At 36.8% G+C, this 16,747-nt stretch overlaps 2 protein-coding genes across 12 annotated transcripts in view; one reads left to right on the top strand and one right to left on the bottom strand.

Moving 5' to 3' along the window:
• Window positions 1-16,646, bottom strand: part of Orc6 (origin recognition complex subunit 6) — a 20,704-nt gene extending 4,058 nt beyond the window's left edge. Inside the window, exons 1-7 of one of the 2 annotated variants that reach the window (XM_058576006.1) lie at window positions 16,301-16,646; window positions 14,467-14,596; window positions 12,956-13,119; window positions 12,640-12,729; window positions 11,608-11,720; window positions 11,067-11,138; window positions 10,020-10,164 (exon numbers count right to left, since the gene is read on the bottom strand). In XM_058576006.1, the coding sequence (XP_058431989.1) occupies window positions 10,037-10,164; window positions 11,067-11,138; window positions 11,608-11,720; window positions 12,640-12,729; window positions 12,956-13,119; window positions 14,467-14,596; window positions 16,301-16,365 (762 nt within the window). In that variant the 5' untranslated portion in view covers window positions 16,366-16,646 and the 3' untranslated portion in view covers window positions 10,020-10,036. Of the gene's footprint in view, window positions 1-5,142; window positions 10,165-11,066; window positions 11,139-11,607; window positions 11,721-12,639; window positions 12,730-12,955; window positions 13,120-14,466; window positions 14,597-16,300 lie in introns of those variants that run through there. The other variant, XM_046434869.2, reaches the window with a different exon arrangement.
• Window positions 1-16,747, top strand: part of LOC124086647 (vacuolar protein sorting-associated protein 35) — a 97,162-nt gene that overhangs the window by 55,003 nt on the left and 25,412 nt on the right. For 8 of the 10 annotated variants that reach the window (XM_058576003.1, XM_058576000.1, XM_058576002.1 and 5 more), the window contains exons 11-12: window positions 1,952-2,104; window positions 2,986-3,118. In XM_058576003.1, coding sequence (XP_058431986.1) covers window positions 1,952-2,104; window positions 2,986-3,118 — 286 coding nt within the window. Of the gene's footprint in view, window positions 1-1,951; window positions 2,105-2,985; window positions 3,119-4,194; window positions 5,056-16,747 lie in introns of those variants that run through there. The other 2 variants (XM_046435006.2, XM_046435003.2) reach the window with 1 other exon arrangement.

The following is a 16,747-nucleotide window of genomic DNA, read 5'->3' as shown; positions in this document are numbered from 1 at the left end:
AGGGTAGAGAGATGGGAAGATAGCCAGTTAAGGGAGTGAATCAAGCCAGTTAACCATATTTACTAATGGATCCTATTTCTTTTTTTTTTTAATTTTTTTTTTAGTTGTAGTTGGACACAATAGCTTTATTTTATTCATTTATTTTTATGTGGTGCTGAGGATCGAATCCAGTGCTTCGCACGTGCTAGGCGAGGGCTCTACTGCTGAGCCCCAGCCCCAAAAGTTACCAATTATAATAGGCTAATATGGGGAAAAAAGTTAAGATATAAAGTTGTCATTCCCCAAAATAAAAGTCTGAATACCTCATTTCTTCATAATGAAGGCTTACTTAGGACTTAGCACTCTATCAAAGTCATGGGTTAATAGTCATGGGTTGAGCCACTGAGTTTTTGAGACTCAAGACATAAAATAATAATTGGAAATAACCAATACGGTAAGGTCCATCTGCGGGCAATTGAAGTTTAATTCTACCAGGGAACTCTGAAATCATTGTGGAGTACTTACTGAGTTATTTATATACCAATTTTTATTTGTTCTTGTTTGTGGGCTAATCCCAGGTGTGTATGTGAGGGTAGAATTAATTTCCTGGTTAGTAAAGCAAGATTTAATTGGAAAAGCTTCAGGAAAGAAATGTGGGTGCTTGTCACCGGGGGCTGGAATGTATCAGAGGCTAAGGCAAGGGGATGCTGGGCAGGTTGGACACTATTGTGTCATCTTACTTTGTCACTTCTCCTTGTTTCTTATCTACAACTGTGGACTCCCCTTTGCTATTTTTTTAGAGGCAAAAGTCGTGTTTTACTTCTTATTCTCATCATTACTGTGTTACTGCTACCTACATCCCTGCACTTTGTGTCTGCTGCATCAGGCTGGGGAATTTTAGAGTCAGACACTTAGGTTGCCCTGCCACTCGGTCCTGAATTTAGAAGGAGCCTAACAAAGCCAATTTCCCTTTGGCTCAAGGTGAGGGTAGTATCTGAATGACCCCTGCTTGTTGAAGAGACACGGAAAACTATTTTTAAATTAATGTATTCCTTAGCCAGTATGGAAAGCAATATGAAGATTCCTTGGAAAACTGGGAATGGAACCACCTTTTGACCCAGCTATCCCACTCCTTGGTCTATACCCAAAGGTCTTAAAAACAGCATACTGCAGGGACACAGCCACATCAATGTTTACTGCAGCACAATTCACAATAGCTAAACTGTGGAACCAACATAGATGCCCTTCAGTAGATGAATGGATACAGAAAATGTGGTATATATACACATTGGAATATTACTCAGCAATAAAAGAGAATAGAATCATGTCATTTGAAGGTAAATGGATGGAGTTGGAGAATATAATGCTAAGTGAAATTAGCCAATTCCAAAAAACCACATGCAGAATGTTTTCTCTGATATAAGGAGGCTGATTCATAGTGGGGCTGGGAGTGGGTGTATGAGATTAGACGAACTCTAGAGAGGGCAAAGGGGAGGGAGTGAAAGGGAGGGGGCAAAAGGGTAAAAAAGATGGTGGAATGAGATGGACATCATTACCCTAAGTATATGTATGAAGACACGAATGGTGTGAATGTACTGTGTATACAATCAGAGATATGAAAAATTGTGTCTATATGTGTGATGTGAATTATAATACATTCTGCTTTCATATATAACAAGTTAGAATAAAAAATTTTTAAAAATTAATATATTCTGGACATACTGAGTTGACAAGAGGTGAGAATGATAGGGAACTTATTCCAAATACCATTCCTACCTCTAAAGTTTTAAACCTTCTGTCTCCTTCTCTTAACACGCTGAACTGTATCCTATGAAGAAATAATAGGAGTATTTTTCTTTTGAAGCCTTTTGATTCTGGTTAGGTCTGCTTGACCCTCATGATTCTTCTCTATTCTTTTGAAGTGCAGCAAATGTGGCTTCCACAAACTGATGGTTCTTTCTCTCCTCTATAGACTCAGTGGTTTGTCCCCATTTCTAGGGGAAACAGATGCAGAAACCATGAATTTCATTGTGAACTGTAGCTGGGATTTCGATGCTGACACCTTTGAAGGGCTGTCAGAGGAGGCCAAGGACTTTGTTTCCCGGCTACTTGTCAAAGAGAAGAGGTACCCTTTACTGCTTGTCATAGACCATTCTGATGGTTACCCTAATCTGGGTGCTGTTCTGGCCTGTTGAGTCCTTTCTTTCTTTAGGATTTCTTAGTCTGTATTTCTTCAGAACAATAAAGGGAGCAGAGGAAGGGACAATCAATTTTAAAACAACTAGAAGCATAAGCTCTAGGAGAGTTTTAGAAAAATGCATTATTTACAAATGGGTCACATTTTCAAGTTATAACTAAAAAAAAAGTCAAGAAAAAAAATCATCATTCTCCAGAATAAAGGTCTGAATATCTCATTTTTTTAGTGATGGAAATCTATGCTGACTTCTTCAGCTCTTATTAAAGTCATGGATTGAACCACTGTGTTTTTTGATACTCAGACAAAATAGTAACTGAAAATAACCAAAAGTATTAGTGACCCAGGAGTAAGGCTCAAGAATCTGGTCTCTAAGGCAGCTTATTGTTCTGTGATCTTCAGTTTTTTTCCTGATGGTGATAGGTTATGTGAGAATAAAAATAATTCTAATTCAAAAGAATCACTTGACATTATCCTCTGGAAGGAAAAATAAACTTCCTTTAAGTGTCAGGTTCTTTTACCTATTAAGAGCAATCTGAGGTACAGATGGCCTTCTAATGCTGTTTCCTAGCCCTCTCTGGGTGGTGGAAATTAATCACTTCTGTAGAGGTCAGGGAACATTCTGATGGCAATTTACTGGCAATTTTAAGGAGCAAAATTTTAGATAACAAGGAGTTCCCTTTTGGTATATGGCATGAATCTGTCTGAATGATTAATTTGTTCCACTGACTCAGGCTTCCATCCAATGGAAGTTTTGGACAACTAGAAAGGGTAACCTCAACTAAAAGTTTGACTCCTATTTGATTTCACAGCTGCAGAATGAGTGCCACACAATGCCTGAAACACGAATGGTTGAATAATTTGCCTGCCAAAGCCTCGAAATCCAAAGTTCGTCTCAAATCCCAACTATTGCTGCAGAAATACATGGCCCAGAGAAAATGGAAGGTATTTTTTTCTTTCAGTAAAGGCAACATTTATCTTCTGTACTTTGTAAGAGTTTTAGCTAAGTTTTTACTTACATTTTGATTTTGAATAATTTAGGGGAAAAAATCTATTCATATCAAAAACCATTACTTGATTAAAATATACCATACACTAACTGGGTGCAGTGGTGCATGCCTGGAGTCCCAAGGATTTGGGAGGCAAGGCAAGAGGATCACAAGTTTGAGGCCAGCCTTGGCAACTTGGTAAGACCTCAGCAACTTAGGACTGGGGATATAGCTCAGCGGTAAAGCACTGAGGATTGATCTCCGGCACCAAAACAAGACAAAACTACACACCAAAACTAACTGGAATAAATGTGACTTTTAGTTTGTAGTTATATGGACACTTGAAATGGCAGAATGAAGTTGAGCATAGGTTCTCAGTGGTAATAGTGGTGAAGCTCTTGAACTAACTGGTTATAGCTTGAGGCCTACTTTTCAAGCTGCTGAAATAGGGGTTGAGAAAGTCCTATTTAAATTTTAAAAACTTTATAATTTGTTTATAACAGAACTCATTCATACCACAGACATAGAATATATCTTAAAAACAAGTAGCTTTCCAACAATTTGGTACGGACTCAGATCCTTGCAAAAAAACCATGAGCTTTTTTTTTTTTAATATGTTTTTTAGTTGTAGACAGACACAATACCTTCATCTTATTTATTTATACTTATGTGGTGCTGAGGATTGAACCCAGTGCCTCACACATGCTAGGCAAATGCTTTACCAACTGAGCTACAATCCCAGCCCCACAACCCGTGAATTTGATTACACAACCTACTGGTGAGTTGTGATTCAGTTTGAAAAACACTGCTCTAGGGTGCTCCCCTTTTCATGTGAAAAGGGCAGAAAGACATCTCACTTCATACTTACTTGAAACATACCATTTAAGGTCATATAACTATTTGACTATAATTATTCTAGAAATTTGTTCTGAACAAATCCAAGTAGTAGATTTGTTTAAGTCATTATATATCTTCTTAAAGCCATTGGTCTAAAAATATGCTTTTTATTTTTTTTTAACTTCTTTCCTCAAGAAACATTTCTATGTGGTGGCTGCTGCGAACAGGTTAAGGAAATTTCCAACTTGTCCCTAATCTTCAACTCTGCTGCTCCAATGGGCCCAGAAATTATTGAGGCCAGTGGTGATGTGAAGAGATGACTCAAGATTTTAAGTAATCTGACCTTCTACTATTATTGATTCCTCTTATTTTGTAAAAAAAAGTTCTGGCTATTGCCTTCTGGACAAAAGTGGCTATAAAGAAAATATCTTAGGAGCTTTGTTTCTGCCTTGTAAGATCACTAGGTTTGAAATGCTGTGTTTACTTTTCAAGTATTCCTCCTTTTGACAATAAGCGTAGGCATGCTTAGGTAGGTAGGAAAGGTCCTACTTTGCATAGAATCGAATTAAATTCTAAATTTAATGTGATTAAAGAACTCATTAGACACAAAGATATATTATTATTATCTCTTCCAGTACAAAGAATGCCAAAACAAGAATTCCTAGACGTTTGATTTATCTTGGACTTCCTGCTCTAGTGTCAAGCTATGTGGGCTTAGGACAGTAATCCTCAAATTTGTTTTAATTTATGCTCCCTTTGAGAATCAACATTGATGTGTATTCTTTAGTATCGTTTGCAATCTTGAAATATATCAACTGTTACAGCTAAATCTGATAATTCGGAATGTGTTTTTTAAACTCTACATACCTTCATTCTTTCCTAATTTTGTCCCGTCCTGACTCCCTTTTCTTGGGTATGAATCTCTGGTTTTGTAAGCCTGGAAGCTGATCTATAAAATATAATGTAATGATGTTCAGCTGAGAGAAATACAGGAATGTTACATTATGAAGCAATAAAGGAAAACTGCTCTCTTACTGCTGTAGTAAGGACATACTACTTTCAGTGTTGTCATTCTTTAAACAGACAATTCATGTGAAAAGGGCAGAAAGACATCTCACTTCATACTTAAACAGACAAAAAATGTAGGGGCATTTTTAAACATTTATTGTAAGCATTTATGAAATCATCCATTCACTGAAATCTTCTCAATGTAGCAAGCAACATATTTACTAACTTCTGTGTATATTTGAACACTTTCCCAACTTATAGCGATTAAGAGGAACACTTTATTATTTGAAACATTCTTTTTAATTTCTTTGGTTTTGATTCTTGTGCTATTCCCAATACCTTCTCAAGTTACCAATACCTTCTCAAGTTTAGTTGGTGTAGTGATTTTTAATTTTTAATCAGACATGCAGCAGTTTCACAGCCTTTCCAGGATTCTTCCCGTCCAGAATAAAGAATTTTCTTGGTGTAGAGAAGGAAGCAAAAGATGGAGAGGTTATCCTGATGGTGCAGTTCTCAAGTTGTAACTTTTGTCTGGGAAGCTAACCCTCTTAGGAAAGGTCAGATTTTCAGTGTCAGCACCTCCAGGCCTGCTCCAACTTGGCCAATTAATAAGTAAACATCAGAAACTATCTGAGACAATACTAACAATTTGGTAAAATGTTTTATTTTTTAAGTGTCAGTTATTTTTCTGGAAAAAGTTTTTTGAGGGCAGCCTATAGAAGTTAATTAGGATATTTTGTAGTTTCCCTTTGTACAACAGTTCTTATCTCTGGGACGTATGATCCTTGGGAAATAATATGAATCTACACAAATAAGAGGTAATATGACATTTAGCCCCCAATTTGAAACTCAAAGGAGCTTTTATGAGGGCTGGGGTTGTGGCTCAGCTGTAGTGCACTTGCCCATGCATGAGGGACTGGGTTTGATCCTCAGAACCACATAAAAATAAAATATTGTGTCCACCTATAACTAAAAAATAAATATTAAAAAAAGGAGTTTTTATGAAGCTTGAATTTATGGATATTTTTAGTTCTCTACTTGCCGGTGTGTACTTACCTCAAAATATTTTAGATTAGAACAGTGCTAGTATCAACTATTTCTAATGGGACTTTATTCATTTGATGAATAGTCATTGGAAATTCTTGGGCAGAGAAACTAAAAGGTATCAGGGTCTACCTTATTCATTTATAAGGCTGGTGAAAAGTTTGTAAGGGTGTGGGAAAAATGTCATTTCTCCATTTAAATATTGGCACCTACACTTTATGTAGCAATTCTATTTTTGGAAATTTATCTCTTAGTACTTGAAAAAATATGCAGAGGTTTATACAATTTTTTTTTTTTTTTTACTATAGCACTGTTGCTAATGACTCAATGAAAGTTTGAGTTAAATAAATTTTGCATAATTCACAGCTATTAAAGATAGATCTAGATCTACTAAAAGTCATCTTCTCATTTAAAAAATTATAGAACATGGGATGGGGGTGTGGCTCAGTGGTAGAGCACTCGCCTAACATGTGTGAGGCCCTGGGTTCAATCCTCAGCACATGTACAAATAAATAAAATAAAGGTATTGATTCCACCTACAGTTAAAAAAAATTATATATATATACATATATATGTATATGTAATTTTTTTAAAATTATAGAACATATGTATGGCATCAACCCATTTGAAGAGACATATGCTTATATGTGCATTAAAAACTCAAGGATATGCAAAAAACTTCACAATACGGTCCAAAAAGCCGATGAGTGGGAAGGGGTATTCTACTTTTTACTTCATAACTTTCTGAATCATTTGAATTTTTCCTTTTTTAAGCAATGAACATGTATGTATTGCTTTTACAACTAAAAATTAGCAACCCAATGTTAAGTGTGGACTTTGTTTGGACTTTTATTTGAATAAAAGTAAAAAGATAATTCAGAGTCATTGAGGGAATTTAATTTTAAGTTTGATAGAGCTGAGCCTCCAAAAGTTTTTTATATAAAAACAGTACTGAAACAGATGGATTTACTAATTAGTAATCTTCCATTACTGGGGTATAATCTTCCATCACTGGGGTGTGAATGTATTGGAAAATTGTAAAAAGGACTCCTGCCCTAAAAGGGCATTTGGACCAAGACTGCTTTCAGCAATTCCCCACTCCCTCTGCTACATTATAAATAATCAAAATAATTACTAATACCTGCCTTTAAAGAAAATTTATTCTCACACATGAATAAGGCTCAGAAATTTCAGATTTACCAGAATCTCATCTTAATAGTGTAATTTCAAAGTAAATGTGCTAATAAACTCAAAATGAATGAAATATCTAATAGTAAGAGTCAAAACTATAAAACTCTTAGAAGAAAATGGGAAAAACTTCATAACATTGGATTTGGCAATGATTTTTTTGGAACATGAGCAAAATGCACAGGCAACAAAGGTAAAAATAGACCAAGTGGATTACATCAAAATTAAAAACTGCATGAGAGATATAACAGAGTGAAAAGACAATCTAAGGAACAAGATAAAACATTTTCCAATTTCCCCAATATATAAAGGTTAGTATTTATAATATATAACGAACTACAACCCAACAACAAAAACTAAACAACCCTACCGAAAAAAGGGCAAAGGACTTGAATAGACATTTCTACAAAGAAAATATGAAGAGTTACTAAACACATGAAAATATGCTTAACATAATCATTAGGAAATGCAAATTAAAATCACAATGAGATACCTCACATCTACTAAGAAGGCAACTATGAAAAAAACCTAAAACCAAAACCAACACAGGAAAATAAAACAAAAATAATCGGCATTGGTGAGCACGTAGGGACTACTGATGGGAACTAATGATGGAAATGTGAAATGGACAATATCAAGGCTCCTCAAAAATTTAAAAATAGAATTACCACATTTCAATAACACCACTTCTGGGTACATACCCAGAAGAACTGAAACCAGTATTGCCAAGAAGTATCTATAAATCCATGTTCACAGCAGCATTAGTCATAACCACCAAGAGGAAGCAACACATGCATCCCATTGATTCATGAATAGATGGGGAAAAAGTAAATGGACTAACTATTCAACCTTGAAAAGGAAGGATATTCTGACATGCTACAATATGGATGAATCTTAAAGACATTATGCTAAGTAAAATAAATAAATCTCAAAGAAATACCTTATATGAAGTACCCAATCAAATTCAGAGACAAAAAGAATGTGTCTGGGGGCTGGGAAAGGGAAGAATGGGGAATTGTTTAATTGGCAGTTTTGTAAGATGAAAAAAATTCTGGAGATTGGTCGCAAAACAATGGACTCCTGCCCTAAAAGGGCATTTGGATCAAGACACCCTGCTGAACAGTACACTTAAAAAAGGGAGGGCTGGGGATATAGCTCAGTAGTAAAGCGTTTGCCTAGCATGTGATACTGTGAATACATTGCTTTTGGTTCAAAGCTAGAAATTTAAATATTGGCACCAAATAAAAACAAATTATGTAAGCTTTTAAAATAAATAGGGATGATCCCCTTATCCATATTAGTTCAAATTAATAACAAAAGCTACTACTTAGTGGATACCTCCTATATGTCATGTATTTTATAAGCATTAAACAGGCTTATTAAAGTGTTGAACTCTTCTTAGGAGAGAAGTGGCAGAGACAGAATTTATTTATTTATTTATTTTTAGAGAGAGAGAATTTTCAGCATTTATTTTCTAGCCTTTGGCGGACACAACATCTTTGTTTGTATGTGGCGCTGAGGATCGAACCCGGGCCGCACGCATGCCAGGTGAGCGCGCCACCGCTTGAGCCACATCCCCAGCCCCAGAATTTATTTTTTGTACCAAGAATTGAACTAAGGCGCACTTAACCACTGAGCCACATCCCCACCTTCTTTTATTTTGAGACAGGGCCTTACTAGGTTGCTTATAGCCTTGCTAAGTTGTTGAGGCTAGCTACAAACCTGCAATCTTCCTGACTAAATCACTTGAATTTTCATTTTAAAAATTATGGAACTTATGTTTCCCCAAGCTGTTGGATTACTGGCATGTACCATCACTCCTGGCCAGAATTTAAATCCAAGTGTGTGTGGTTCTAAAGCTCATGTTCATTTCCCAATACCATGGGGTTTGCCAAATATGCCTTTGTTGAGGTAATATGACTATGGTATTCCTTTAGCTTTAGTTTGATAAATTTCTAGAATTAAAAAAGGTAGGAGAGAAAAAAAAAACACCCTGAATCATTCCACTTGTAGCAGACAAAAAGCAACTATTATTTCTGAGGCCAATGTGAATAGATTTTAAAATTGAATGCAATTATATTATCATGGAAATTCATACCATCATGGAAGTATTGAATTAGATCATATATTTTTAATTTTAGTTAAAATCATGTGTGGCATGATGCCAAGCAACTTCCTAACCTCTATAATAGACCTTTCCATAATTTAAAATTAAGTACAATTTATGAAGGTTACATTTTGAAGTGTGTAGATTTTAACCCGTTAAGTCCCAAGTTTTTAATTCTATGAACATACAGGAACTTGTTTTCTCCCCCTGCAAGAGTGGACAGATTCTGGCCTAACAAGGATTCTTCCAAACTGGTGACAACTGCAATCTGAGTGTATATAAAAATAACATTTATTAATATAGGCTGTACAATATATTTAGTCAAACCAAAAAACACACACAACTTAAGTAGAATTGGTAAGATTCCATTCAGCCTGAAATTTATATTCCAGATAGAAATGGAAACTGCCTTTAGCTTAAAACACAATCGAAAAGCAAAGTGGTTTCTATTACATCTTGTGGGACAGTGGAGACCTGTGGAGAGCTGAAGTATTGTAGTTGATTTAATATTGTCAAGGCAGGGGCCAGCCCATAGCCCAGAACAGAAATTAGCCCTAGCGCTGGCTTCTTTACTATGAAGGCAATAGGGTATTGTTATAAAAGTTCAAACAAAATCCCAAAGTCCTAAAATCTTCCTGGAAGTGGCAGTGTACCATAGGTTTGCAGCACATACCAGTCTGGAAACTGCAATCACTTTGCTGTAGTCTTTTGAGCTTTCACAGCATTTTCTAAAATTTTCCTTTTCCATTCTTCATAATCCTGTGTCAGATCTTCATCTTTCTGAGATGTATGTGGGATCTCTACTACTTTTTCTATTTCTGTGAGAGAAAAGGTTAAAAACTAGCTTTAAAATTCCTATGTTTACATATGAAATAGAAAAAAAAAAAGCAAATTTGTTTAAAGTATTTATTTCAATTAATCAAGGTAATAAAATACAGAAATGGCATATCACTTTTTTCTACATTTACTCCAAGCATTCCAAGACATCTAATAGTAGTCAACATTTATCACTTTTTGTGTTTAATAGGCACTGAACTGAGCACTTTAAACAGTATCTCATCTAACCCTTATCACAATCCTATGAAGTGAGTTCTAATATTAATCACATTTTAAGGATTAGGAAATTGAGATTCACAGAAATTATGTGACTTTTTAAAAAATCACCCAGCTTGTAGGTAGTGTTAAAACAAATATGAGATAGCTGGATTTTCTATGTAAGCAAACTAGAACTTACCTTTTTGAAGCTAAGATTAAAAAAAAAAAAAAGCCTCAAAAACCAGCTAGGGACATCCCGGATATCTGATTATGCTCAAAGAGAAAAATGCTTAGCCATAGTCAATTAGGTGATTTCTCTACTTCCAGGTTCAGTCTATAAAATCTTACTGTTCATACTGCTTTTTGCAACCCTCTGAACTTCTTTCGGATTTGACTGTTGTCCAATTCATGAGGTTCTTTGTTCAAAAAACTGCTAAATTTGTCAAAAGCTCTTAAGAGTAGGAAAGCAGGACTTGAACCTGGGCAGTTTGGCTTCAGACACATTCTTAATTACATAATGTTTCTGTTACTTCCACTGATTGCTTGGAAAACTGGTCGTGTCAAATGATTAATGGTCAGGATTTATACTCTTTGTCAGGGGAGCTGCTACAGCAGCACAGGACTGCAGTCTGCCTTAATCACACTGCATTAATTTCAATGTCATTATGGTGTTAGTAAGCCTTACCCTTCACTGGTGGTTCAACCACTATTTTCTTTTTCTTCTGGGGTGGACTAGATAAATATCCAGGTTCTCTATCTATATGGAAAGAAAAAAGTGTTATCAAGGTTACTTTTCCTCCTATTTTCAATTTTAGTATTTGGATGTATTTTGAATCACAAATAAAAATTAGATACTTCGATGAAAAAAAAAATAGCAGGATAAGGTGAAGGCAAGTGATCTTGCCCTTTTCTTGCTGTTCCTCTTATGAGATTTGAGAACCACTTGTATCCTAGCTTATGTATATGGCAGATGGTATTTTACATTACAGCATGTTAAAAAAAAAAAAATCAATTTTCCAGGTATAAATTCATGGAATCATAGGTTTTTTTTTTTGTTTTGTTTTACTTGAAAAATACAAAAATCAGTTTTCTCACTAAAAACATTATCTGGCCCACATTAAGTACAGAATTTAGAAAATAGCCAGTTTACAAGTTTAAAAATATCTTACTTTTACCAGCAAGTCCACATTTTCAAATGATACATTCTTGAATTACAGAATACTCACTGTCAATTTGCTGCCCAATCTTCTCTAATTGTTTACATAGTCGATCAAATATGGCTCTTTTTACACCAGATGTGGCTGCCATTTTGTTTTTATCCACTTTTAACTTTAGAATCCTATGAAAGAATTTCATAAATGCTTACATCAGGACCAGCACAGCTTTCTTCTTTGACCAACCAGATTATAATTTTTTTAAAACATTAATTTTTAGTTGTAGGTGGACACAATACCTTTATTTAAAAACAAATTTTTTTAGTTGTTTATGGACCTTATCTATCTATCTTTATTTTATTTTTTTATGTGGTGCTGAGGATCGAACCCAGTGCCTCACAGGTGCTAGGCGAGCGCTCTATCACTTGAGCCACAACCTCAGGCCCCCTTTTTAATTTATTTTTATGTGGTGCTGCGGATCGAACCAGTGCTTCACACATGCTAGGCAAGTCACAACCCCAGCCCTAGATTATAAATTTATTTCTTTTTGCCTATGCTTTATTAAAAAACCCAACTGTTTACAGTGTTTTACCTTTATTCTAAACATGTCATTAGCTAGCAACATGCAAATTTGCCTTTTTAAGCTCTTTGTTTATTAGATGAATAGAATTAAAATGCACATGTAATTTTGTGACAATTAGGTAACAATTTGATATATACATAGATAACCCATAATTTTAAGATGAATTGAAGAACAGTTAACATTAAAAAAAAAAAAAAGACTAGAAAATCACACATGACCACTGTTTTGACAGATTTCATCACTTATAAAAAGCAGACTCTGAAATTAGAATATCCATCTTACATATATGGCTGCCACTTGGCAAATGAGCTTCTGGCAGCCCTAGTTCCAACTTGTCAGCTACATTATGGGTACATTATGAGATAACTGAGAATCTGGTCACTTAGCCAATATTCCTAGTGTTATTTATAGGGGAAAATATGTTCTGAGTTAAAATCAACCAAAGTTAGAAGTATTCTTTGTGAATAAAAAACCCACTTAAAAATTTGAAAGCTTTTCTGAATGTTAATAGAAATACTTACTTGCATGCTGTAAGTAGTGCAGCAGTGGTGAAAAGTGGCCTGGATAAGTCAAGATCTACTTGTTGTGTCTGGGGAAGACTGGACTCGTAACTGGGGGAATAGTGTATTTGTAGAATTGTTAGGAAATAGTATTTCAAAAGGAACTGAAAATGCAAATCAGAACTTACAATATATTTTAAATATATGAGATAAACACTCTTTGATTTAGCATCTTAAGTTCTTTTTTTTAAGACTGAAAGTTAACCCGAATAGATCACTGTATGATTCTGCTTTATCTACAGCATGCACTTTCAGTTAAGGTTCTTTATGCCCATACCTTTGCAGTATCTTTGAAGCCATGTTCACTGCTTCTGTACAGCTAAATTGTACAGCTAGGTCTCTTATTCCAACATTTGAATTCAGGCCCAGTAAACACTCAAAAGATTTAAGACAGCTCTGATACATCTTCTTGTTCAAACCAGAAAGTTTAATTAAATAAGGCTTTGAAAGGAAAAACACAAATAATAAATTCTATGATTTAAACAATTCATAAGCAGCATAAACTTTTCAAAATTAATTCTGTGGCAAATCACTCTAATTAAAGGTTTAACTTCATTTAATAGAAAATCAGTAATCATGTCAAGCAGACTACTGCTGCTCTAAAGGATTACCTAGTCCTAGTCAGGAAGCTCTTAAAATAGAAAGGTAGTTATGCATATGCACAAATAATTAAAAACAACAACAACATGGGAACAAATATAAGGTTACTTGTTTTTCAACAAAGGTGCCCAGTGTACAAATGGTTGGGAAAAAGAACGAGGAAAGTGGTGAAAAGGATATGGGGAGGGTGCATGTAATGGAGGAAGGAAAGGGAGAAGAGAAGGAAACCAGGAGAGAAAAAAACAGGACAATCAATAACTACGGGAAACAACTCTGAGAGAATTAAGGAGAGCTTCATAAAGAATATAACAGCAGGGGCTGGGATTGTGGCTTAGAGCTAGAGCACTCGCCTAGGCACGCTAGAGTCCCTGGGTTCGATCCTCAGCACCACATGAAATAAAATAAAATAAAGATATGTGTCCACATATCTTTTTTACAAGTAAAAAATAAATAAATATATATAACAACAAGGTGGGGTCATGTCATGTAAGACAAATAGGAGCTTTCCAGAAGAGCACTCCAGGAAATAAAGGTGCATTTTCAAAGCCAAAAGTTATTAAAGTGAACAAGTCTATTAAGTGAATAGTGTAGCTTGAGGTCAGGGCTCAAGAGAGTCTAACCTCAAGCTACAAACAGCTTTGTTTTTAACATTTACACCATTTAATGATTGTATCCACCATGACACACATATTGCTAATGGTGTTACATACAGTAATATTGTTTAATCATAATAATAACAACCCAGTGAAATGAACATTTTTATCTCTATGGTTGAAGATTCTGGTGGCTCACAGAGCTAGTGAATGGTGTTAAGATTTGATCTCAACATTGTTGACTCTTCCGACGCCAAAGCTGCTTCTCTTAATCACTGTGACAGTGGGGGATGGGGATCAGAGATTCAAAATATGTGCTTCAGGAGATCAAGCTAACAACCCCTTGGGAGATGGCTTCTATGAATAAAGAGGTGGTTAGGGAAATAAAGAGTAAAGAGAAAACATTGCAAAAAATATTTTTTTGCCAACTTGACAAAATGAGTCTAAAGTTTTATCTAGAATAACATATAATAATAACCAAAATTCTAAAACATGAAAAGTTTTTAACTGGGTCTAATCTAACAAAAAGTAAAATATAACAGCTAAGCTCTAGTGTTGTGCTAGGTTATTCAGACATTTGATGGGACCTACTTACCCTGTCCAAGGGGCATTTCATCCAGGAAGCAGCAAGGTCCAGGCACATGACTGCATTGCTGGTTTCTGTGATATGTGCAGATAAACCAATGCACTTCACCTGGGACAGTCTCAAGTACTCCTCTGCTTTTCTATAAAGGCAATATGCAAATCAAAAATCTTTTTCAGGCCAGGAGTAGTGGCACACACCTACCTATAATCCTAGGCTGAGGCAGGAGGCTGGCAAGTTCAAAGCCAGCTTCAGCAACTTAGCAAGGACCTAAGCAACTTGAGAGCCTGTCTCAAAAAGGGCTGGGGATGTGGTTTAGTGGTAAAGCACTCAATCCTGGTACCCAAACCAAAACCAAACAAAAAAACCAAACAAAAAAAGGGGCTGGGGTTGTAGCTCATTGGTACAAAGCTTGTCTAGCATGTGTGAGGTGCTGGGACTGATCTTCAGCACCACATAAAAATAAATAAAATAGTGGTATTAAAGGAAAAAACCCTATTTTCAGAAGTTTGTCTGACAATTATGTAAACAATGAATACAGCTGGATGGACTTCATCCTGAGCCTAACTACTATGCAAGTTTATTTGGGGTTGAGAATGAAGTTCACATTCTGTGCTGAGGGGAAGTTTTAAAGGACAGTAGCAAAACCTTGATTCCCAACATCACTTTCCAAGTGCTTTCAGGTAAAAGTGTATTTCTCAAAAAAAAAAAAAAAAAAAAAAAAACAACCAAAAACAACAACAACAACAAAAAACCCAACCTTTCTTTCCTCCATCCATTATGGGAACAAACAAGAACAATCAGAGGTGGGCAGGTTGGATCAGGGTCCCTCCTTTATTTCCCCTTCCTTTAAATTCTTGGCTTTCAAACTTTACAGGACAATCACCCTGGGGCTTATGACAACAGATTTTGGGTCCCATTGGCCAGTTTGGTCAGTAGGTGTGGAGTGGGGTTCAAGAATTTGTATTTCTAAAGACTGCCAAAATGATAATGCTGCTGCGGGTCCAGGGACCACACTTAAAAAGAACCGCTGTTCTAAACGATTACCTAGTCCTATATTATTTTATTTTTTTTTACTTGTTGATAGACCTTTATTTTATTTATTTATATGGGGTGCTGAGAATGGAACCCAGTGCGTCACACATGCCTGGCAAGTGCGCTACCGGAGAGCGACAGCCACAGTCCCTAAATTAAATTTTTTTAAGGAGTGCTCTTTTGCTTCTCCCTCCCGGGCTTAACCTTTGGCTGCAAAGGTGTTTTTGAACCTCGGACCTGCAATGTTCCTTCTGATCTCTAGGATTTTGCAACAGTTGCCTGCTTGAGCTGCTCTTGCCACATCTTCCCATGTCTGGACCTCACATCAATTGCGTCTTTGAGCAAAAGGCACCTCCTCCAGGGCCTTTCCTGAATTATTATTAAAGGTGGCTGACAGGCCACGCCCTGCCCCACAATCGCTCGGGCACACTATCCTGCAGTGTTCTACGTGGTTTTTGCCACTGGCAGACCGTGATCCCCAGAGGGTCCGTACCGTGTTTGGGTCACTAAGTTAAATAAACCCTCAATAAAATTCTACAGAATGACTCGAAGAAATCCCTGACACGTTCCTTTTCCTACCCCCGTGCATCCCACAAAGCTGGATGTTCCTAAGGACGTCTACAACTGACCCTTTTTATCATTTCATACAAGTCCACGGTAGTGAACCTTTTCTTGAAGAAGGGCCTAAGTCTCATCCACCTTCTGCGCTCCATTCCCACACCGCCCGTGCTGTAAAAGGGCGCGGGCCAAAACTAATGGCTCAGGATCGTGAGACAGTGATCTCTCCCGGTGAGTGAGCGGCCGGACTCACCTCAGCACTTCAGGTTTAGTGAGGCCCAGGCGCGGGGCTAAGCGCCCAATCAACCCCGACTCCATGGCGCTAGCCTGCACTACACGCGCGAACAGCTGTGGACGACGAAACCCGCGCGCAGACGCAGCGCCAGCCAGTGAGAGTCAGGACCCCACCCCCGGCACATCTGGATTGGCTGGAACAAGTTGAGAACGCCCCACAAACCAATCCTGGTCCTTCTTCTGCGCAGGTGCAACACGAGTGTGCTGATCTAGGCGGATACAGTGAATGTGGGCAGGCGGCTCCCCCTCCTTCTACTCCTTCCTTCCTAACAAACTCGTTGAACCCGCCTTTCCTTCCTGCTGTCTCCTGCCTGCCGCTAAGCAACACCCGCTGCCCTGCACCGCACCGCCCCCTCTCACACACTATGGAGAGACTGGCTGGCGCCCAGGTCCATCAGTCTAGCGT

This window comes from Marmota monax, unplaced genomic scaffold (assembly GCF_021218885.2).
Source record: "Marmota monax isolate L192 unplaced genomic scaffold, Marmota_monax_Labrador192_F-V1.1 WCK01_AAM20220418_F8-fsc00024, whole genome shotgun sequence".
Lineage (NCBI taxonomy): Eukaryota > Metazoa > Chordata > Mammalia > Rodentia > Sciuridae > Marmota > Marmota monax.
This window is presented reverse-complemented; position numbering and strand designations above follow the sequence as displayed.